The following is a 23425-nucleotide window of genomic DNA, read 5'->3' as shown; positions in this document are numbered from 1 at the left end:
CCTCCCGGGTTTACGCCATTCTCCTGCCTCAGCCTCCCGAGTAGCTGGGACTACAGGCGCCCGCCACCTCGCCCGGCTAGTTTTTTTGTATTTTTTAGTAGAGACGGGGTTTCACCGGGTTCGCCAGGATGGTCTCGATCTCCTGACTTCATGATCCGCCCGTCTCGGCCTCCCAAAGTGCTGGGATTACAGGCTTGAGCCACCGCGCCCGGCCAAGACCCTATCTCTTAAACAAAACAAAGCAAAACAAACAACAACACTTTGAGGTAGGTACTATTAGCATTCCCATTTTACTGATGAGGAAACCGAGGCTAAGAGCTTATATAACTTTGCCCACAGACACAATACTACTAAGCGGTGGAGCCAGTACTCAAACTCACTTTCTGTCCTATTCTAGGACCTGTACTCTCAACAATACAATAATGCTCATTCTTCTTTTGTTCTTCACTTATGCGTGTGGACTCCAACTATCCTTTGATCTCATTGGGCCCTACAATCTATTTGAATCTACGACCTTTTCACTATTTCTCACCTGCTCATGTCCTAACATGCCACCTGGCTCAGCTTCCACGGTCAACCATCAGACCTGTTCCCTTGTGTACACACTGACTCCTTTTGCTTCTCTTTCACTTTGCCATATGCTCCTGGCTAATCCCAACGCTGGCTAGATCCAACTCTCTGCCTATTCCATGCTAGCACTTTTACAGTTGAACACAGTGGAGAAAAAGAACCACCACAATCATGCTAAACAGACTTATTTTTTTAATACATTTTAAAAAATAGATGGAATGCTTCATGAATTTACGTGTCATCCTTGCACAGGGGCCATGCTAATCATCTCTGTATTTTTCCAATTTTGGTATACGTGCTGCCAAAGCAAGCATATAAATAGACTTAACTTCAAAATTAATAACCTCAAGTGGGGACTTTAATAAGGCGACTGTCGATCATACAGTTTCTCTCAATTCATCAACTCTCTCACTGTTTTATAAGGCTATTTCTGCAAACCTCAATACCTTCCCCCATCTTCACTCTCAGCTGATGACCTGGCTTCCTAATTCACTGGGAAAAAAAAGAAAGATGATAAACAACTTGACTAACTCCCATTAGCTGTCATGTGGTGTGTATGCCTTTTCTCCCACTATCATGAAGGAACTCTGTGCTCCTACCTAATCCAAGCTTCCACTGTGCTCTCACACTCTTTTCCCTCTGGTCTTCACAAGGACTTTTAGAAATTCTTTCTTCTTCCTGCACTGCCACGTTTTCCTGTCTCATCTACCAACACACATTAAAAGATCCTCTTAATCGCATTTCCGCCTCCGTCTACTGCTTCATCTCTCTCTTTCTCTTTATGGCAAGCCACTCTGGGGTTTATTTTTTGTTTTCCCCATTTTTTTCCCTAAACTCACTCTAGTCAGGTTTTCGTGTTTACAACAATGCACCAAAACTGTTCTTATAAAGGTCACTAGTAACCCACATATTGCCAAATCCAATGGTCAATTCTTAGTCCTCATCTGACTTGACTTCTCAACAGCATCTTTCATAGTTGATTACTCCGTCCTTGAAATGCTTTTTTTTTTTTTTGAGACTGAGTCTTGCTCTGTCGCCCAGGCTGGAGTGCGGTGGCGCGATCTCGGCTCACTGCAAGCTCCGCCTCCCGGGTTCACGCCATTCTCCTGCCTCAGCCACCCGAGTAGCCGGGAATACAGGCACCCGCCACCATGCCTGGCTATTTTTTTGTATTTTTAGTAGAGACGGGGTTTCACTGTGTTAGCCAGGATGGTCTCGAACTCCTGACCTCGTGATCCGCCCACCTCGGCCTCCCAAAGTGCTGGGATTACAGGTGTGAGCCACCGCGCCCGGCCGAAATGCTTTCGTTACTTAAATTTCACAACACTCTGCTTTCCTGGTTTTCTTCCTACTTTGAGCTGGTCCTTCTCTGGTTTTCCTCATCCCTCCACCTCCAAGCATTGGTGTAACTCACCACTCCGTTCTTTGACTTATCTTTTCTACCTGAACTCATTTTTGAGATCTCATCCAGTATTTTAGCTTTAAATAGTACATATATATTGAAGATTCTTAAATTTACATCTCTAATGTCTAGGGAGTTTTCAGGATAGTGAAGACATGAGACTATTTGGAAGTTTTAAAGAATGAGACAGTTGGCCGGGCGCGGTGGCTCAAGCCTGTAATCCCAGCACTTTGGGAGGCCGAGACGGGCGGATCACAAGGTCAGGAGATCGAGACCATCCTGGCTAACACCGTGAAACCCCGTCTCTACTAAAGAATACAAAAAACTAGCCGGGCGACGAGGCGGGCGCCTGTAGTCCCAGCTACTTGGGAGGCTGAGGCAGGAGAATGGCGTAAACCCGGGAGGCGGAGCTTGCAGTGAGCTGAGATCCGGCCACCGCACTCCAGCCCGGGTGACAGAGCCAGACTCCGTCTCAAAAAAAAAAAAAAAAAAAAAAGAATGAGACAGTGGAGAGAAAAAGTGATGGAACTAGAGGAGGCGGCGGAGGAATCAGCCTGAGCAGGGCAAGAGCACTACTTCCAGTTTAAATGGCTAGAAAGCATGTAGGCGAGTTCTCGGGCAGGAAGGGGTGATCTGAGGAACTCCCTAGCTTATGGCCTTAATATGCTCAGTTAAAAATAGGTGAAATAATATTATAAATGTGAAAAAAGGATGTGATAAAAAGTCTGAAAAAAGAAGCAAGAGTTGAGAAGAGCTGACGAAGGAAACAGGAGAAAGCTAATTCATGTGTAAAACGATTGGAAACTCTAGGTGAAGGTGAAGACTATGAAATTAGTGGCTCCGGTCTACACAATCACACGATTTTCTCCCAAAGCTGATAGCAGGCTAAGTCCGACAAGAACAACAAAGGGGAAAGATATTTGCAAGTAGTTCAGTGACAAAATGACAAACCTGTAGCTACAGGGGAGGAAAAATACCCTGGAATAGTGGAGAGCTTGGGAATAATGGGATAGTTGAGACTAGAAGCTTTTATTAAATCTGAGAATAGGTGCATTGGATATTAGACAATAGGTAAGGTGGGGACAACAGCAAGTTGTTGCCAGAGAATGGGATTCTGCAATTTGAGATTTTAAAACTGGAGCAATTCCAGGTAATGGACATGGGAAGTGAGTAAGAATGAAGGCCACTGGAAATGAGAACTAAAGAACTGTAAGGCTAAAGAAATTCAGCAGAAAAGAATGTAAGAAGGGAAATGGCATTCTGGCTAGATAAGCTAGGTCTCAAAGCAGCACATTTGATGGTTTTTAGAGTGCACAATGGAGGACTGAGGATGACACTGATTTCCCTCAAGCCTACCATGGAACCAGGAAGACTGAGTGTCTACTTGAAAGGAGCATGGGGAGATGGTTTACATAAGCCTCATTAACTACTATTAATAAAGTATATTATTTACAAAAAATCCAAAAAGATAAATACCAGGTAAAAATCAGTTTAGGATCTAATAAATCTTAGACTGTTTTGTATCTCTCTGTTTCTTCATGGAGATCATGGGTCAGTGGGTTGGCCCTGTTTTTCCTTATTTTGCTGTTCATCATGATCTGTAGGAATGCAACCAAGATTATTCTTCTTATCCATGATGAAAAATGAAGATGAAGTACAGCATATGCATAAAGGATGTATTATTTGGCCTGCAAAATTACTGAATTCTTGATTTAGCTAAATGCCTTCTGATAGTTTAATTGCATTCCAATGAATAATAAAAGTGGAAACATTATAATCTTTAATCAGGGTTTACTTTAGTTCTTTGAATGTATTTACAATGGCTATTCTGAAGTCTTTTTCTGGTATATCTGATATCTGGTTGCAATCATAAGCAGTTTCTGTTACCTGCTTTTGTCCAGTAGGGTCATATATTCCTGTTTCTTTGCATATTTCACAATATTTTGTTATAAAAACTCACATTTCAGATAATAAACTGTAGCAACTCTGAGTACTACTAACAATTCCCTGCTCCCCAGGGCTGTTATTGCTATTTGCTTATTTGCTCTTTGTTTAGTGCCAAGCTGGATTGTTTTAATGAAGACTATCGCCCCCAGTGTTAAGCCTCTGACACTGCTCCTCAGGGAGGCAGTTTGGGGTATGCCTTCAGTCACCCTGGGATGACAGTAATTTGGGTAGCACTCTAGTTTCCTTTTTCTTGACCATACCAAGATGTTAAGCTCCACTAATTTGGGGTCCTTTGAAGGAATAATTTCCATGGTCAGTGTTTAATATTTGTAATGGCCCCAGGAGGGCTCCTTACAGCTGTCTCTTTCCCTAGTTCTCTTCCGCAAAGCAGCCAGCCTACAGTTTAGCCTGTTATCTTAATTGAATTTGTCAGGGTCCTCCAAATTACCTTTCACCACAACCTCTGCTTGTTTTTGAGTGTGGCTCTTAGGCTTGAACTTCTGCGTTTTCTGTTGATGATGAAGTCAGTTTCTCTGGGAAGAGATGAGGAGCTATTTGTTTTACCTGTTGCCCACACCCTCCACTTCTCACCCCACAAAATCTGTGGGCTGGGCTCTGGGGCTGGGAGTGGGACCAATGGTGTAACTTCAGGTCTTCTTGACTTGCCTCTCTCAGTGTGGAACCTGTCTTACAAGTTGAGACAAGAGCAATCAGGGTCCCAGTATTCTTAGTAGCACAGAGCCCAAGGTGGAGCTTCCATTTCACAGGTGAGGGCTGGGTGGGAGAAGGGAGCTCCCACTTCTCAGCTGCACTCCCCAGAACTAGCCTCAGCAACAAGTAGCTGGGGGCAGGATGAGAAATGCTGATATCCTGTTTCTCTGGGAAGAAAGCCCTCTGAATGGGTACCGAGGAGAGAGGAAACCCTCTGTTCTTGGCTGCACCAGTTTGGAATAAGTTTCCATTCAACAAACTGGGACAGGGTAGGGAGGGAGTTCTTAGTTCAAGCATCCTAGACTCTCACTTTTCTTACAGATCTTCTTAAACAGATGTTTTTTAATGTGCTGTATGACTCTAAGACCACTTCCAGAGACTCTGAAGGAAGGTCTTAAATTTTTTTACCAGTTTCAGTGGGAAGTGGGCCAATGGAGTTACTCACGCTGCCATGATGAAAGTCGATTGTTTAAGTTTGTTCACTTTTACTCAGTAAAATTCCGTTGTGTGAATATACTGTAGCACAGTTTATTTATCCAGTCTGTTATTAATGGATAGTTGAGTTGTTTCCAGCTTTTTTTGCTAATATAACACTGCTACTATAAGCATTCTTATACATATATCCCACTGCACAGGGGCAAATATTCTTGTTGCATATAGAGTATATATAGGAATGGGATTTGTGTATCAAAAGTTATGCTAATGTTTAACTTTATAAAACAGTTCTAAATTGTTTTCCAAAGTAGTAGTTTCTTTCTTTCTCTTTTTTTGAGACAGAGTCTTGCTCTGTTGCCCAGGCTGAAGTGCAGTGGTGCGATCTTGGCTCATGGCAACCTTCTGGGTTCAAGCGATTCTCCTGCTTCAGCCTCCTGAGTAGCTGGGACTACAGATGCACGCCACCATACCTGGCTAATTTTTAGTAGAGACAGGTTTCTCCATGTTGGTCAGGCTGGTCTTGAACTCCTGACCTCAGGTGATCCACCTGCCTTGGCCTCCCAAAGTGCTGGGATTACAGGGGTGAGCCACCGTGCCCAGACCAAAGTAGTAGTTTCAATTGGCATGTCCAACTAACAGGGTATAAAAATCTTTACTGATCTACATTCCCTTCTACCGCTGTCATTAACAAACTTAACTGTTGCTAATCTAATATGTACAAAATTATATCTTATTGTAGTCACTAATAAGGGTAAATATATTTATGTTCATTTTTTGTATACATTTCCTCTTCTGTGAATGCCTATTTATTACTTCTGTCCCTTTTTTTAAAAAAAACTGTCTTTTTCTTATTGATTTGTAGTTTTCTACATATACTAAGTATTGTCTTAAATTTTGGAAGTTTTGGTTTACCTTTTCAATTTCTCTAAGAATAGAAGTTCTAATTTTAATATGGTTGAATTTTATCAATCTTTTGTGATAGTGCTTTTGTGGCTTATTTAAGGAAGATTTCTCTAACCTAAGGAGACAGATTTTAAAATTATCTTTGAAAAATGTTTGCTTGTTTTCCACATGCATATCTAACTGTACTAGTACCATTCGTTGAACAGTCCCTCTTTTTCCACTGATTTACAATGCCACCTCTCTCATAGATGAAAGTTCCATTGCACTTCTGGGCCCTTTATTCTGTTCCAATGGTCAGTTTGTCTCTCTCTATGCCAATGCCATTTGATTACTGAGGTTTTATGATAAAGCTCATTATTTGAAAGAGTAACTTCCCCATTTTTTTCCTTCTTTCAGAATGTGTTTGCTAGTTCAGGCCCCGTGTTTTCCATATAATTTTCAAATCAGCTTGTCAAAAAACATGAACATACACACACAGGTGTGCATACATGTGTGAGCACACATTTACCTACCCCATTGGGATTATGGCAATTACACTCAATTTATAGATTAGGGGTTACAAACTAGGCCAACAGGCCCAATTATGCTTGTAGAAATATCTAAGTAGCAGAATGTTCTGTAAAAATTTTCAATTTGAGTGCCTGTAACAACATCTAGACTCCAGTTAGCTACATAGCTTATCCCACTGACTATATTACATTGATTCAATTCAAAACTATTCTTTCTCTGACTGGTCCTAAAAGTTTTTACATTTTCCACCGGGTTATCTCAATCATTCTTGCCTAGGGTTTTCTTCCAGGTACCAAATACTCTTCTGAAGATGCCAGCTCCACTTTCATTGGTTGGAAACATTTTAAAATTTCTTTTCAGATTCCTTATTTGACCCATGTGTTATTTTAAAATGTGTCATTTAATCTCCAAATATTTTGGGATGTTTCAGCTATCTTTCTGTTACTGATTTCTAGTTTAAGTCTATGTGGTCTAAGACCATACTTTGTATGATTCCTATTCTTGTAAATTTTTTAAGTGTGTTTTATGACCCCAAATCTGGTCTATCTTGGTGAATGGTTCCAGGTTAGCTTCAGAACGTATATTCTGCTATCATTGGATGAAATATCCTATAAGTGTCAATTAGAGCCAGTTAATTGATGGTGCTATTCTATTCAGGTATATCCTTATTGGTTTTCCTTCTGCTGAATCTGTCAATCAAGGACAGAAGGCTCTTGAAATCTCCAAGTATGACAGCATCCAAGAGCACACCTGCTTCTCCTTGCAGTTCCATCAGTTTCTGCCTCATGCGCTTTGATGCCCTGTTGTTAGGTATACATACATTATAGACAGTTATGTCTTCCTGGAGTACTCACCCATTTAAAAAAATCATTATGCAATGCCTCTTTCTATTCCTGATAATTTCCCTCACTCTTAAGTCTGGTTTATCTGAAACCAGTATAGCTACTCCAGCCTTCTTTTGATTAGTGTTAGCAATTATTCTATCTGTATCTTTACATTTAAAGTGGGTTTCTTATAAACAACATGCATAAAATACGTATCTACACTGACTGTTGATATATCTGAATTGATATCTACCATATCTAACTATTGCACTTGAGTTTTGTTTCATTTTTTTGTCTTCTACTCTTTTTTTGCCTTCTCTGGTTTTAGCTGAGTATTTTACATAACTTGATTTTCTCTCCTCTCTTAGAATGTCAATTCTATTTATTACAAATATTTTTTTTAGTGGTGGTCCTGAAGTTTGCAATATATATTTGCAACTAATTTTAGTGCACTTTCAAATAACACTATACCACTTCATGGGTGGTACAAGTATCTTGTAACAAAAGTATTCCTAATTCCTCCCTCCTGTTCCTTATACCATTGCTGTCATACATTTCACTTATCCATACAATTTGATCATCCAATATTGTGTTATTATTTTGATTAAACTGTTATCTATTATATCAATATTTTAAATGTGATTTAGTTTTATATTCATGTATTCCTTTTCTAACTTAACTGTCTTCCTTTCTTCATGCCAAGTTCCTGATATATCATTTTTCTTCTTTTTGAAGAACATCTTTCTTCAAACAAAGAAGAAATGTTTCTTTGAACATTTCTTGTAAATCAGATCTACCGGTGACAAATTCTCTCAAATTTGGTTTGTCTGAGAATGTATTTCTTTTTCACTTTTGAAGGATAATTTTCACTGGATCCAGAATTCTACATTGGTAAATTTTTCTTTCAAAATTTTAAATATTTATCCACACTCTTCTTGCTTAAAAGAAATATGATATAATTCTTACCATTGTTTTCTACAGATAAGGTGTTTTTCTTCTTTGGCTTCTGTCAAGATTTTTTTCTCTTTCTTTTGTTCTTTAAAATTTTTCTAGCTAGGTGCGGTGGCTCATGCCTGTAATCCCAGCACTTTGGGAGGCCGAGGAGGGCGGATCACAAGGTCAGGAGATTGAGACCATCCTGGCTACCACAGTGAAACCCTGTCTCTACTAAAAATAAAAAAAATTAGCCAGCTGTGGTAGCGGATGCCTGTAGTCCCAGCTACTGGGAAGGCTGAGGCAGGACAATGGCGTGAACCCGGGAGGCGGAGCTTGCAGTGAGCCGAGATTGCTCCACTGCACTCCAGCCTGGGCGATAGAGTGAGACTTTGTCTCAAAAAAAAAGAAAAAAAAAGAAAAAAAAATTTCTGCAGTTTGAATATGATATAACTAGACATTTCTTGGTATTTATTCTGCTTGGTGTTTTTGTAAACTTCTTGAATCTATGGCTTGACATTTGTTAATAATTTTGGAAAATTTTCAGTCATTATTATTTCAAATATTTCTTTTTTTTTTTGAGATGGAGTCTCGCTCTGTCGCCCAGGCTGGAGTGCAGTGGCCGGTTCTCAGCTCACTGCAAGCTCCGCCTCCTGGGTTTATGCCATTCTCCTGCCTCAGCCTCCGAGTAGCTGGGACTACAGGCGCCCGCCACCTCGCCCGGCTAGTTTTTTGTATTGTTTTAGTAGAGACAGGGTTTCACCGTGTTAGCCAGGATGGTCTCGATCTCCTGACCTCGTGATCCGCCCGTCTCGGCCTCCCAAAGTGCTGAGATTACAGGCTTGAGCCACCGCGCCCGGCCTATTTCAAATATTTCTTTTCCTCTTTTTTTTCTGGCATTCCTGTTACTTATATGTTATACCGTTTGTAATTGACTCACAGTTTTTGAATATTCTGTTTTTCTCAGTCTTTTTGGTCCTCTTTGCTTTTCAAGTTGGGAAGTTTCTACTGACATATTTTCAAGCTCACTGATTCTTTTCTCCGCCAGATCCATTACACTGATGGGCCCAACAAATGCATTTTTTTTTTGAGTCAGGGTATTACTCTGTCACCCAGGCTGGAGTGCAGTGGTGCAATCATAGTTTGCTGTAGCCTCAAACTTCTGGGCTCAAGTGATCATCAGCCTCCGAAGTAGCCAGGACTACAGGTGTGTGCCAACACACCTGGCTAATTTCAAAGGCATTCTTCATTTCTGTAACACTATTTTTGATTTTGAGCATTTCCTTTTAGTTTGTTCTAAGAATTTCTCTGCCTCTGTTTACATTACATTAAGTGCTGTGCACTTTTTCCATTGGAGCCCTTAGCATATTAATGTATTTTAAATTCCTGGTCTGATAATTCCAAATATCTGCTATATATAAATCTGATACTGATGTTTGCTTTGTCTTTCCAGATTGTGCTTTTTCTTTTTAACATGCCTTTTGGTTCTCAGTCAGGCATGATGTATTTGGTAAAAGTTACTGAGGTAGACTGGCCTTTTATGTTTACCTGGGTAGGAACTGGTTGTGTTTACTGTTTGTTGTCGTTGTAGGTGACAGAGGCTAAAATTTCCTCGGGTGCCTTTCTTTTTCTCTCCTGTTGTCTTTTCTCTCCTTAAATAAAATCTAAGAGGTAAGTTCTTTCAGTCCTGCCTTATGATTGTACAGGGGCCTGCTCTGTCGATGTGGTGGTGAGGTGAAAAGGGAGGTAGGTATTGCACAGTCCTATGATCAGCTGTCAGCCTCTTAGTCAGACTGTGTGACTGTGAAGAGATGTGCCCTTCAAAAGCGGTTCTCAGTTTTTTTGTTTTTCTGCTCCCTTTGGTGAGACAAGAAGGCCAGAGGGGGCTAGATTTGGGAATTTCCATCCCCCTAAGTTGGCTGGGCTCCAGTAAAAAAGTTTCTTTTCTGTGCAGGCCTTTCTTAAGGAGAATGAAATACTCTGGGAGTGTCTAAAAATGGCTACTTTTCCCTCCCAGTGATGGAAAGAGGAGAGCATTTTCTTAGATCTTCACTGTGAGAACCTGGCAGAGTTCTGCAAGGTAAAAATCACAAAAGCGTATGGGCTTCTCTGTGGCTGGTTCTTCAGTAGTTGTTACCTCCCAAGCTAGTTCACACTGAGACTCCAGCAATTAATTACCCTTCAAATATTCCTACCTGAAGCCGGCTGCAGTGGTGGGTTCTTATTGGTGTCTGTTGGCAGTAAGCTGACTCTATGGGCCTGCTTGCCTTCAGTTTCCAGCTCAAGTGTGACCTCAATTCCCTGATGAATCTAACAGGAATTCATGATGTCCAAGTGTTTCACACGTCAGAGGCTAAACTACTTTTTAAGAGAAATCTTTTTGCATATCTTTGATTACTTATATTACGAACTTACTGCATTAATGTGGGTAAGTATCTTTAAGGTTTCTAATATACACAAACTTCCCTGCAAAAAAGCTGTAATAAAATAACCTAGGCTGGGCGAGGTGGCTCATGCCTGCAATCTCAGCATGTTGGGAGGCCAAGGAGGGCGGATCCCCTGAGGTGAGGAGGTTGAGACCAGCTTGGCCAACATGGTGAAACTCCGTCTCTACTAAAAATACAAGGCCGGGCGCGGTGGCTCACACCTGTGATCCCAGCACTTTGGGAGGCCGGGGAGGGCGGATCACGAGGTCAGGAGATTGAGACCATCCTGGCAAACACGGTAAAACCCCGTCTCTACTAAAAAATACAAAAAATTAGGTGGGCGTGGTGGCACACGCCTGTAATCCCAGCTACTTGGGAGGCTGAGGCAGGAGAACTGCTTGAACCCGAGAGGTGGAGGTTGCAGTGAGCCAAGATCGCACCACTGCACTCCAGCCTGGGTGACAGAGCAAGACTCCGTCTCAAAAAACAAACAAAAAAAAAACAAAAACGAAAATTAGCCAGGCATGGTGGCGGGCACCTGTAATCCCAGTTACTCAGGAGGCTGAGGCAGGAGAATTGCTTGAGCCTGGGAGGCAGAGGTTGCAGTGAGCCGAGATAGTGCCACTGCACTCCAGCCTGGGAGAGAGAGCAACACTCCGTCTCAAACAAACAAAACCCTAAACATATTTTTAGCACCGTATTTTCTGCTCACAAACCTTCAATGCCATTCATCCCTGCCAAATACCATTCATCTGGTGGTTGGAAAGGGTCACTGAAGTTTTCTGGATAATCCGGACCTTATCTGTTTTTCAATTTCATCCCTCACTACTGCTTAGAGTAATCCTTTCATTCCAGTGATTACTGAATTTACTGTCCCTAGAATACACCATGATCACTCATTTTGTTTTTGTTCGTCATCCCTCAATGTTTATAATGCTGCCCCAAGTTCTCTCAGCCTTTTTGAATTCAATCTATACTATGACTGCTCACCTTGCTCTCACCCGTTTCAGCTGCTGCGTATTTATAGCGAGTATTCCAGTACATTTAGGAAGGTGTCAGAAAGCCAACAAGTTTTCATAGACTACTTCTTCAACACGGGCACAGAGGATGGGGCCAAATCCACTCTATGCAAAGTGAGGACTAGTTTAGATAATAAAACTAAGAATTTCTGAATTCTGAAACAAATGTAAGTTGGCTGCTTATTAAATAAAATTATGTAATTATAGTTTTTCAACTTGTTTCTCATTTTTTTCAGGATTTTCTATCTGTGACATTATGACTGCTCTCCTAACTTCTCAAATCTAGTTTCATTTTTTTTTTTGGCCCAATTTAAAACATGGACAAAGTAATTACTAATGACGTATTTAGTGGCAATTAAAATTTAAACCATTTTTCCTGTCTCTTTAGAGAAACCTATATACAAAACAACTATTTCAAGATAAATATAAAAGTATAAGTAGTGTCACAAGAAATGAAAAGTCTAAATAAGCAAATGCATGGTACAAAGATGATAAAATGAAGAAAAGCTGTTATCAATCCTGAAAACAGGTTTTCAGCTCTGAAGTTTGATTTTTTTTTAATTAAAAAAAGACCCAACTCACGTTCCATTTGCTCCAACATCACTGAGAGGAGGAAGTCTCGTGGTGTCATATAATATTCTCCTTCATGTTCGAGGGAGGAAAACTGCATGAAGCGCTGCTTACGAAGGGACAGTTTCCCTGCTATTCCATGTTCAACATTTTCTAAAAGAAAACAAATTGCAATTTAAGATTTTTTTCAGTGTTATTCCCAGTCACTTCTAGGACAATCTTTAAAAATTAGCAATTTTCACGCCTGGATCTGACAATCTCCAAACTTTCAAAATCATTCATTTAACAAATATTAACTGAGTGCCTACTTTGCACTGAAGATGCAACAGTGAATTAGACTAACTTGAGGGAAGTGACATTCCAAAAAGGGAGAATGGCAATTAAAGAATAAATGTATAAACTAATGTAAAACAGTAAGAAGTACTACAAAGAAATATAAAGCAGGATAAGAAAGGGATAAGGTGGTAATACCTTACGATAGTCAGAGAAGGTCTTTCTAAAGAGGTAACATTTAGAGAGACTAAACAAAGTGGAGTCAGTGTGTCCTGGGGGGGGTCTCTGGAAGAAAAGCATTCTAAGCAAGCACAAAGTCCATGAGGTGGGAACAAGTTTGGTGTGGTCGAGGAACAGCAGAAAGGCCAACGTTACCAGAGTGACTGAGGAAAGAAAGTGGCAGAAGAAAGTCAGGAAGGCAACAGAATATGTAAAGTTGTGCTTTCAAAAAGATAAAATATATTATACTAGATAAATAGCTTTGCTTTCAGAAATGTGAGAGAACAATGGGTAGAAAGAGCCAGAAGAAGAAGGATGGGTAAAATATTGTGGAATATATACGAATATAATGGAAGAGTCTGCACTTCAGGCAGTAGGACTTAGACCCTGACTAAATGCTAATGAAGACAGTACCGAAATCTTTATAAAGAACTTTTCATTGAGCACTTTCTATGTATTAGGCACTGTACTAATTAAGTATTCACATAGATTATTTAGTTAATCCTCACAGTAACTCTGAACAGTAGATACAGCAGTAGATACAGAAACTGAAAAGTAAATGGCAGAGGCAGGCTAAAAAGCTAGGTCTGACTCAAAGGGTTTTAATCTCTTAACAACCACAATATCCTCCTACACATGACTGGGCATGGTGAACTAGGGAGACTGGAGGAAGATGACACAGCAGTTAACAGGCACCTATGTCAATGCACGAACCTTGATACAAGACATATTATCTGTGAAATCCAATAGCAGGCTTTCATCCTGGATTGCTTTCCTGATGCACTGCTCTAACCTGGACGACAGTATCCTTCCTGGACATATCACCTACTTTTCACACTTAATACTGATTCTATAATTCTCCCTGACACACAGGCAATGTTCAGTGACTGCCGATCTGAATTGAAATGGGAAAAACATGAATTCCAGTTGCTTAAATCTCTCCAAATTCAAAGCTGTTCAAAGCCCTTCTTTTTGGCTGATTTCAGTTCTCTGACCAGTATTAATTTTCTCTCTTAATTAGACAATAGGTTTCCTTGAGCAGCTAGTTTTACACCTCTTTTGTGTTGTCAGTGCCTACCAGAATATTGCACATGTAGAGAATATCAATAATATTGTAATGATCTGTACCCTTACCTCCTCTTTGCCTTTCCTTCTCTTTTCCTTTAAGTGACTACTACAAAAATAACTCAAGGGGAATGTTTTAATTACATAAGTCCACACTTACCATCCCAGTAATCAGAAAACTAAATTTTATTGATACTTTCTGAACATTTTATATGTGAGGCAAATATACTTACATACACACATAGTAAAATATAAATATCTATACGTAACAATAGATATACCATTTTAACAAATTGTTATTAAATATCTGTAGGAAAACAGTGGTAGATAAACTAATTCCTATCAGAAAGTACTAAGCGTTCTGGCAACGAATTTACAAGTATATGGCTGAGATGAGGATGAGAGGGTGGGTAAGAGTATTCTCAGTAAATGTCATGGCATTCACCAAATCCTAGATATGAGGAAGAATACAGCATATGTTAGAGAACTGAAAGAAGGTGAACATGGGCACTTACGCTGTGAGTTTAGAGAATTTTTATATCTGCTTTACTAATGTTAATATATACTATATTACAAGATTAAAAGTTCAATAGTCTATACAGAAAAAAAGTATGTTCTCACATCTCTAAATGAATGTTGGCTCTTTTAAACTTCCTCATAACTAAGTTGTTCATGGCTGGTAAAAAATAATATATATGTTTTCAACCAACAACTTAATCCTTTTTGTAAAAATAAACTCTTCTTTCCAAACCTCAACCAACTAAAAAAGGTCAGTTATTCATTTATGCCTGTCCCCTACTGGTCCCATAACAAGACAAGCCATCAACTCTGTTTCTTCTGATTGTCCTTTACCTTGCAGTAATCTTACTCTTTCCTGATCCTAATATCAAATCTCATCAAAAAGTAAAAACACTAACCTCCCACTCTCTTACAGCAAGACAGAAAACTATTTTCAAAGAAATTCTGTTTTTGTCTTTTTCTTCTAGGAGGATTAGACCCCACAGACTCCTCTATCTTATGGTTACCATTTTTATATGCTTATATATGCCTGTAACTCACAGGATAACATTTTTGAAGGGCTTGAGTCAGTTACTCAGGGAAGTGCCACCTTACTGAGTTGAAAGGTTGATTGAACTGTCATTCCTTTGAATTTTGGGTAAATATCCGCGGTAGTGAACAAGAAAAGGTAGAGGAATTGAAACTAAAGCTCGCTTTCTTCCAGAGGTTCATTTCCAAGCTTGAGGCCGTCACTGAATTGCAGACCATGAATTTAGAAGGTCACTTACATAAAAATGACCTCTGAATCTGTCCGACTGCCATGCCTCTACCAGTACACGGTGAGGTATAAAACCTTCCAACAACCCTATCAACGTCTCCCCACTTCATTTTGGCATGTAGGTTTTCCTTCCGGCTACTCCATAGTCTAAATAAACCTATTCTACTACTCACAGACCTTTCAACTCCCACTGTTGGCACCAATAATGTCTTTCCTTTTCCTAATCCTCTCTACTACCTCTCATACTCTGCCTATAGAGTACAAAACTATCATCTGGAGATCATCACCACGGCAGACTGTAATCCTACCATTTCCCTTATGAAATATGCAGAGGAAGCCCCCAAGTCACCATCTCCTACTATCAGAGTCTTTTTCTTCATCCTAAGCCCCACCTTTTCTGAAGAAAACACTGAATTGAGCATTTACTAATTTGAGGAGACTCTAGGAAGAGGCAGAACACATAAGAATCAAGGGGGCAACTCTGTAGTATTATAATATACTGTAGGATTATATATTAATATATAATACTCTGTATTATAGTATCTAACGTTCATTAAGTATGTAGTATATGCAGAGCAGGGTGCTAATATCTTTACATACCTGTTCTTACTCAATCTCCACAATGCCCTTAATAGTAGACACCATTTTTGTCATCCTCATTCTACCAAAAAACAAAAAACAAAAAAACAGAAACACCCGAAACTCTTAAGGCTTGTGAAAGTTAACCAGCTTGCCTAGATTGTAAGTGATAGCATAGGCAGTATGACATCAACCCCACTGTCTCAACCACGATCCTATACTAGCTCCTGTTAGAATAATATAAATTGGGAAAATAGAAAAAGCAGTGTGGGTAATGGTAGTTGAGAAAGTTTTTCTGAAAAGAATAGGATTTAAGCTAAACTTCAGAGAAAAATAACAAAGAACAGAACTAGAATTAGTCATCCTTTAGTTCCTGGGCTAACTGTTGTCCATTTCCTAAATGGTAGGTGTTACTTCTCTAGTTCAATCAAATTTAAAGTAAGTAGGATGCACTGAATGTGTTTCTTTGCTACAACCAAATTTTCGTAAGGAAAAAAAAAAAAAAAAAGTATTGTTCTGAAATTACCAGAGCCTTTCTAATTCCAAGTTGATGAACCAACATAGATTTTTTTTAGGTCATCTTTATTATACAGTAGTAGAATTTTAAAAGTACATTTTAAAGGATCACTAATATAATCAATGTGCATTCTATATTTATGCTTATTTCATAGAATTTGGAAGATTAATTTGCCAATGCCATTTTCACCTTCTATTCATCTGTCAGGCTTAGCTTGCTTTACTTCATTTTATAATAATTCTGATCAAATCTCAGACTTACTGGATAGATTTAATGGTCAAGAATGTAATAGCCACAATATTGTTCCCAAGAAGAAAAAAGGTGCCTTATTATGTCATTTCCACGAGTGCACTGTGATAAAAAACAAGCTGTGATAAAAAACAAGCTGTGATAAAAAACAAGCTGTCTGTTTTCGTCTATTTTTTCAACTCAACTCTTGAAGCATAAATTTCATCTTTGTTTCACTGTACTGTGGAAAGCATTTGGCCTGGTGCCTTATACATATTGGGACTATAACTGACATACGACATAGAATTTTAAGAGTTACAAGGGACTTAGAGATCATCTAGTCCAACACTTCTGTGCAAAGGACCAGAAGTCAGGTCTTTTGAGTTCCATACCATGTTTGGTTAACTAGTTTGCTTATTAACTACTTCAGATAAATGCTGGGAACAAGTGGCTAATGTCCAAATGCTGCTAATTTATAGCCTAAGGTAATGCATGCCAAATTATCCCTTATTAGTAACCCTGAACAACTAAAACATAGTTTACAACAAGCCTTTGGCAGAAAATGTAAACTATTTCTTAACTGTGTTCTCCTTTCTTTCATCACCTCTTCCTTCCTTCTATCTGTGTGGTTTTCCTGACAACATACATGCGTGCTCTCTCTTTTCCCAGTTTTGTTTCTCTTTCCTCTTAGGTTTCAGGATGCTTTTGTTTGTTTTGTTGCTGCTATTTTCATATTCCCTGAACAACCCATGTTGCTTTGGGTACTCATTTAATCTCTGTTGTCTCTCTTTCACTGTGGCATATTCGTGGTAGGCTAGGCTTGGTAAACTGAGCTAAGGCAAAGAAAATAGCTTGTAGACTTAAGTAAGTACAGTTAGCACATCAGTTTGGATGGGGAAGATCAGGAGGTATAATAAATGTCAAGATATCAAAGTTATTTGAGACCAGCCTGAGCAATGTAGTGAGACTGTCTCTATAAAAGAATAGAAATTAAAATTTTTTAAAAAATCAGAATTAGGCTGGGCGTGGTGGCTCACGCCTGTAATACCAGCACTTTGGGAGGCCGAGATGGGCAGATCACGAGGTCAGGAGATCGAGACCATCCTGGCTAACACAGTGAAACTCCGTCTCTACCAAAATACAAAAAAATTAGCCGGGCGTGGTGGCGGCACCTGTAGTCCCAGCTACTCGGGAGGCTGAGGCGGAATGGCGTGAACCCGGGAGGCGGAGCTTGCAGTGAGCCGAGATTGAGATCGCGCCACTGTACTCCAGCCTGGGCGACAGAGCGAGACTCCTTCCAAAAAAAAAAAAAAAAAAAAAGAAAGAAAAAAATTACATCTAATAACAGTACAAACACAAACACCTAGCTTAATATTGTTTACATATTAGGCAATGAAAAAATTCATTAATTCATTCTCAAACATTTAAGAAACTGTTGTGTCACTGTTCTGGGAATATACAGACAGATACTATGAAGTCTCCCCGTTAAGGAGTTTACACAGGGAAGTATTGGATAGCAAATAAACAGTTAAAAGTACTAGCTCTGAAATCAAACTGCTTGGGATTCAAATTCTAGTTATGTCACTAGGTATGTGACCTTGGACAAATTATCTCTCTGCTCCTCACCTGACTCATCTGAAAAATGAGTAAAGGGGACTCAAACTGCCTAGATTTAAATTCTAGTTCTGTCACTTGGGCAACATTACCCCAGTTGATCTGTGAAATGCAAAAAACAACAGTATCTATCTCAAAGTTTTTTTTTTTTTTAATGAGCCTTCAATGAAATAATACACATAAAACTCAGCATAGTGCCCAGCACACATTAAATGTTCTAGAAGGTTAGCTATTAGTATTATGATAGATAATTTTAACAAACGCTCTAGGAGAACTATACATAAATTCTATGAGAAGGCAGAGAGCCAATAAACTGCCTTGTAGACTTAAGGTGAAACTACGTCTCTACTAAAAACACAAAAGTTATCTGGGTGTGGTGGCATGCGCCGGTAACCCTAGTTACTCATGAGGTTGAGGCAGGAGAATCACTTGAACCTGGGAGGTGGAGCTTGCAGTAAGCTGAGATCACGACATTGCACTCCAGCCTGGGCAACAGAGCAAGACTCCATCTCAAAAGAAAAAAAAAAAGGAAAANCGTAAGGAAAAAAAAAAAAAAAAAGTATTGTTCTGAAATTACCAGAGCCTTTCTAATTCCAAGTTGATGAACCAACATAGATTTTTTTTAGGTCATCTTTATTATACAGTAGTAGAATTTTAAAAGTACATTTTAAAGGATCACTAATATAATCAATGTGCATTCTATATTTATGCTTATTTCATAGAATTTGGAAGATTAATTTGCCAATGCCATTTTTCACCTTCTATTCATCTGTCAGGCTTAGCTTGCTTTACTTCATTTTTATAATAATTCTGATCAAATCTCAGACTTACTGGATAGATTTAATGGTCAAGAATGTAATAGCCACAATATTGTTCCCAAGAAGAAAAAAGGTGCCTTATTATGTCATTTCCACGAGTGCACTGTGATAAAAAACAAGCTGTGATAAAAAACAAGCTGTGATAAAAAACAAGCTGTCTGTTTTTCGTCTATTTTTTCAACTCAACTCTTGAAGCATAAATTTCATCTTTGTTTCACTGTACTGTGGAAAGCATTTGGCCTGGTGCCTTATACATATTGGGACTATAACTGACATACGACATAGAATTTTAAGAGTTACAAGGGACTTAGAGATCATCTAGTCCAACACTTCTGTGCAAAGGACCAGAAGTCAGGTCTTTTGAGTTCCATACCATGTTTGGTTAACTAGTTTGCTTATTAACTACTTCAGATAAATGCTGGGAACAAGTGGCTAATGTCCAAATGCTGCTAATTTATAGCCTAAGGTAATGCATGCCAAATTATCCCTTATTAGTAACCCTGAACAACTAAAAACATAGTTTACAACAAGCCTTTGGCAGAAAATGTAAACTATTTCTTAACTGTGTTCTCCTTTCTTTCATCACCTCTTCCTTCCTTCTATCTGTGTGGTTTTCCTGACAACATACATGCGTGCTCTCTCTTTTCCCAGTTTTGTTTCTCTTTCCTCTTAGGTTTCAGGATGCTTTTGTTTGTTTTTGTTGCTGCTATTTTCATATTCCCTGAACAACCCATGTTGCTTTGGGTACTCATTTAATCTCTGTTGTCTCTCTTTCACTGTGGCATATTCGTGGTAGGCTAGGCTTGGTAAACTGAGCTAAGGCAAAGAAAATAGCTTGTAGACTTAAGTAAGTACAGTTAGCACATCAGTTTGGATGGGGAAGATCAGGAGGTATAATAAATGTCAAGATATCAAAGTTATTTGAGACCAGCCTGAGCAATGTAGTGAGACTGTCTCTATAAAAAGAATAGAAATTAAAAATTTTTTAAAAAATCAGAATTAGGCTGGGCGTGGTGGCTCACGCCTGTAATACCAGCACTTTGGGAGGCCGAGATGGGCAGATCACGAGGTCAGGAGATCGAGACCATCCTGGCTAACACAGTGAAACTCCGTCTCTACCAAAAATACAAAAAAATTAGCCGGGCGTGGTGGCGGCACCTGTAGTCCCAGCTACTCGGGAGGCTGAGGCGGAATGGCGTGAACCCGGGAGGCGGAGCTTGCAGTGAGCCGAGATTGAGATCGCGCCACTGTACTCCAGCCTGGGCGACAGAGCGAGACTCCTTCCAAAAAAAAAAAAAAAAAAAAAAGAAAGAAAAAAATTACATCTAATAACAGTACAAACACAAACACCTAGCTTAATATTGTTTACATATTAGGCAATGAAAAAATTCATTAATTCATTCTCAAACATTTAAGAAACTGTTGTGTCACTGTTCTGGGAATATACAGACAGATACTATGAAGTCTCCCCGTTAAGGAGTTTACACAGGGAAGTATTGGATAGCAAATAAACAGTTAAAAGTACTAGCTCTGAAATCAAACTGCTTGGGATTCAAATTCTAGTTATGTCACTAGGTATGTGACCTTGGACAAATTATCTCTCTGCTCCTCACCTGACTCATCTGAAAATGAGTAAAGGGGACTCAAACTGCCTAGATTTAAATTCTAGTTCTGTCACTTGGGCAACATTACCCCAGTTGATCTGTGAAATGCAAAAAACAACAGTATCTATCTCAAAGTTTTTTTTTTTTTAATGAGCCTTCAATGAAATAATACACATAAAACTCAGCATAGTGCCCAGCACACATTAAATGTTCTAGAAGGTTAGCTATTAGTATTATGATAGATAATTTTAACAAACGCTCTAGGAGAACTATACATAAATTCTATGAGAAGGCAGAGAGCCAATAAACTGCCTTGTAGACTTAAGGTGAAACTACGTCTCTACTAAAACACAAAAGTTATCTGGGTGTGGTGGCATGCGCCGGTAACCCTAGTTACTCATGAGGTTGAGGCAGGAGAATCACTTGAACCTGGGAGGTGGAGCTTGCAGTAAGCTGAGATCACGACATTGCACTCCAGCCTGGGCAACAGAGCAAGACTCCATCTCAAAAGAAAAAAAAAAAGGAAAAAAAAAAAAAAAAAAAAAGGAAGGCATTACAGAGTAGGAGATATTTAAACTGGATCTTAAAGGATAAGCAGGAGTTTGCCAAGACTGGGAACAATAGTAGAGTAAGCTATGCTAAAGTGCTAAAGTTGGCTCTGACATTTGGGGAGCCAGATTCATGATGCAGATGATCTATGGGGTATGTGACAAAAAATGGACAGAGGAAAGTAACAGCAGCCATACAATACTGCAAAGGTCATCATGAATTTCGACATTTTCTTTTGTTAATCTATAAAATAGCCACCATATATGTAAGACACTGGAGCCTATATGGAAATTTAGAATTGGATATTTGATACCATGATTCAGCACTCTTAATCTACCTATCAATCTAATAAACTTGGTTAGTTTCAAAACCCTGCCATATTAAAAACATTAAATTATAAGTGCTAGATTAAAGTACGCTAATGGCAGAAGGCAGACCTAACATCCTGACGGTAAGGCAGGAGACAAAAATAATACAAAACAGTGACAAGTGAAATGAGTGACTGCAGCATAAGCTTTAATCATTGAGGTTTATTAAGCCAGCTGTAGGCTGTGTCCGGGAAAAACATAAGCTACAAACACATCTGTGGCTGTTGTTCTGGAGGTTTTCAGGAGTTTTTGTATTTATACATTTATACATTTCCTTAAAATGGGGGAAGGCATGTAGGAAGAGGGGCAGGTAAGGGTAAGGCGAATGGTTACATTCCTGTGAGACTTCGGTTAGTGCCCAGTGAATCTACATTTTACAGAAGGTAAGGTGAGTGGAGACAAAGGCAGTAGTAGTTTTCTCTTTGTTCTTCCCCTGGGGAGATACATTTGCAATCGACATTATCAGTGTGGAATTTAACAGACTTTAGTTTTAGGAGCTAGACTTAGACTGTACATCTAAAGTTATAATTGGCATGCCCCTGTTTATGGGAGGCTAGCAAAGAATTTCCTTATGAATAGTCTGTGGGGTAGCCCTTCCCACATGCCTAAGGCTTTTTTCCTTTCCAGGAGGACCTTGCTAGAGTATTCTGTTGCATGATTCAGCCTCCAGGCTTAAGTTTGGGGGTCCTGGGATTTCAAATTTTTCTTTATAGTAGACGTAGCTGCAATTTCCTGGACCAATCAATGTTATTACATGCAATCAACAGCCACAGGTCTATACATGGTGATGATCTTCTGTCCATGAGTAATTTATTCTTAGAGAATATTAGAATGTAGAAAAATATGAAATACATTCTAGCTGTTTTTAATGTAAATAATAAAAAACAAATGTTTTCTTGCTTACACAGGTAATTTTAGTTACCTGGAAGATTCACATATACTACACGCCTCATACTCCACCTGATGCCATATAAATTCAACATTACTGATTTTACTATATATTCAAAGTACTTCATAGAACCTATGTTATATAAAAATACCAGGGCTATATCTACATAAACTGAAAACAGAGCTGTCAGTGGAAACGTATTCTCTTTCAGAAAAATAAAGGTAGACAGTTTGGGGTTTTCAAATACTGTTAACTGTCAAATAAAATTAGACCACATGATGCAAATGCTTTCACCTTTCTGTTAACACACACTTTTCAAAGAACTTACCACTAGTTCAGTCGTAGTCATAACGAGGTATCACTTTCAGGAAACGCATCGATATGAGTAACAATTCAGTATGCTGACATACAAGTAGGGATTTCAGGGTGTCAAAAGAAACTGGACTATTATCTCCTAGGACTAAGTCAATTCCTTACAAAGATAAAAAGTATTGTGTCTGGAATTTATTCCTTCTGGTGGGTTCTTTGTCGCGCAGCGGACCTCGAGTTGAGTGTTACAGCTCTTAAAGATGGCGCCGGAAGAGCTGTTGGCTCCTCCTGGTGGGTTCGGAGTCTCACTGACTTCAGGAATGAAGCCCCCGACCCTCGACCCTTGTGGTGAGTGTCACAGCTCTTAAAGTCGGTGGGGACCCAAAAAATGAACAGCAGCAAGATTTATTATGAAGAGCTAAAGAACAAAGCTTCCACGGCCTTGAATGCGATCCCAAAGGGCTGCTGCTGCTGGCTCTGGAGGCCAGCTTTCATTCCCTTATTTGGGCCCACCCAGGTCCTGCTCATTGGTCCATTTTACAGAGTGCCGATTGGTGCATTTACAATCCCTCTAGCTAGACACAGAGCACTGATGCGTGCATTTACAATCCTCCAGTTAAACCGAAAAGTTTTCCAAGTCCCCACACGACCCAGAAGCCCAGCTGGCTTCACCTCTCAGTATCATAAGGCAAACCATAATTTTAAGCAATTTATTTAAGATGTAAATTGCTTGGCTGGGCGCGGTGGCTCACGCCTGTAATCCCAGCACTTTGGGAGGGCGAGGCGGACGGATCACGAGGTCAGCAGATCCAGACCATTCTGGCTAACATGGTGAAACCCCGTCTCTTTTTTTTTTTTTTTTTTTTT

At 39.4% G+C, this 23425-nt stretch overlaps 1 protein-coding gene and 1 long non-coding RNA gene across 3 annotated transcripts in view; one reads left to right on the top strand and one right to left on the bottom strand.

Moving 5' to 3' along the window:
• Positions 1–23425, bottom strand: part of MICU2 (mitochondrial calcium uptake 2) — a 120777-nt gene that overhangs the window by 68197 nt on the left and 29155 nt on the right. For both annotated transcript variants that reach the window (XM_017886323.1, XM_017886313.1), the window contains one exon: positions 12263–12403. In XM_017886323.1, coding sequence (XP_017741812.1) covers positions 12263–12403 — 141 coding nt within the window. The remainder of the gene's footprint in view (positions 1–12262; positions 12404–23425) is intronic.
• LOC108538299 (uncharacterized) overlaps positions 22584–23425 on the top strand; it is a 12181-nt gene continuing 11339 nt past the window's right edge. Inside the window, exon 1 of the long non-coding RNA XR_001888041.1 lies at positions 22584–22906. This is a non-coding gene — a long non-coding RNA (uncharacterized LOC108538299). The remainder of the gene's footprint in view (positions 22907–23425) is intronic.

Source organism: Rhinopithecus bieti, unplaced genomic scaffold (genome assembly GCF_001698545.2).
Source record: "Rhinopithecus bieti isolate Rb0 unplaced genomic scaffold, ASM169854v2 scaffold_1014, whole genome shotgun sequence".
Lineage (NCBI taxonomy): Eukaryota > Metazoa > Chordata > Mammalia > Primates > Cercopithecidae > Rhinopithecus > Rhinopithecus bieti.
This window is presented reverse-complemented; position numbering and strand designations above follow the sequence as displayed.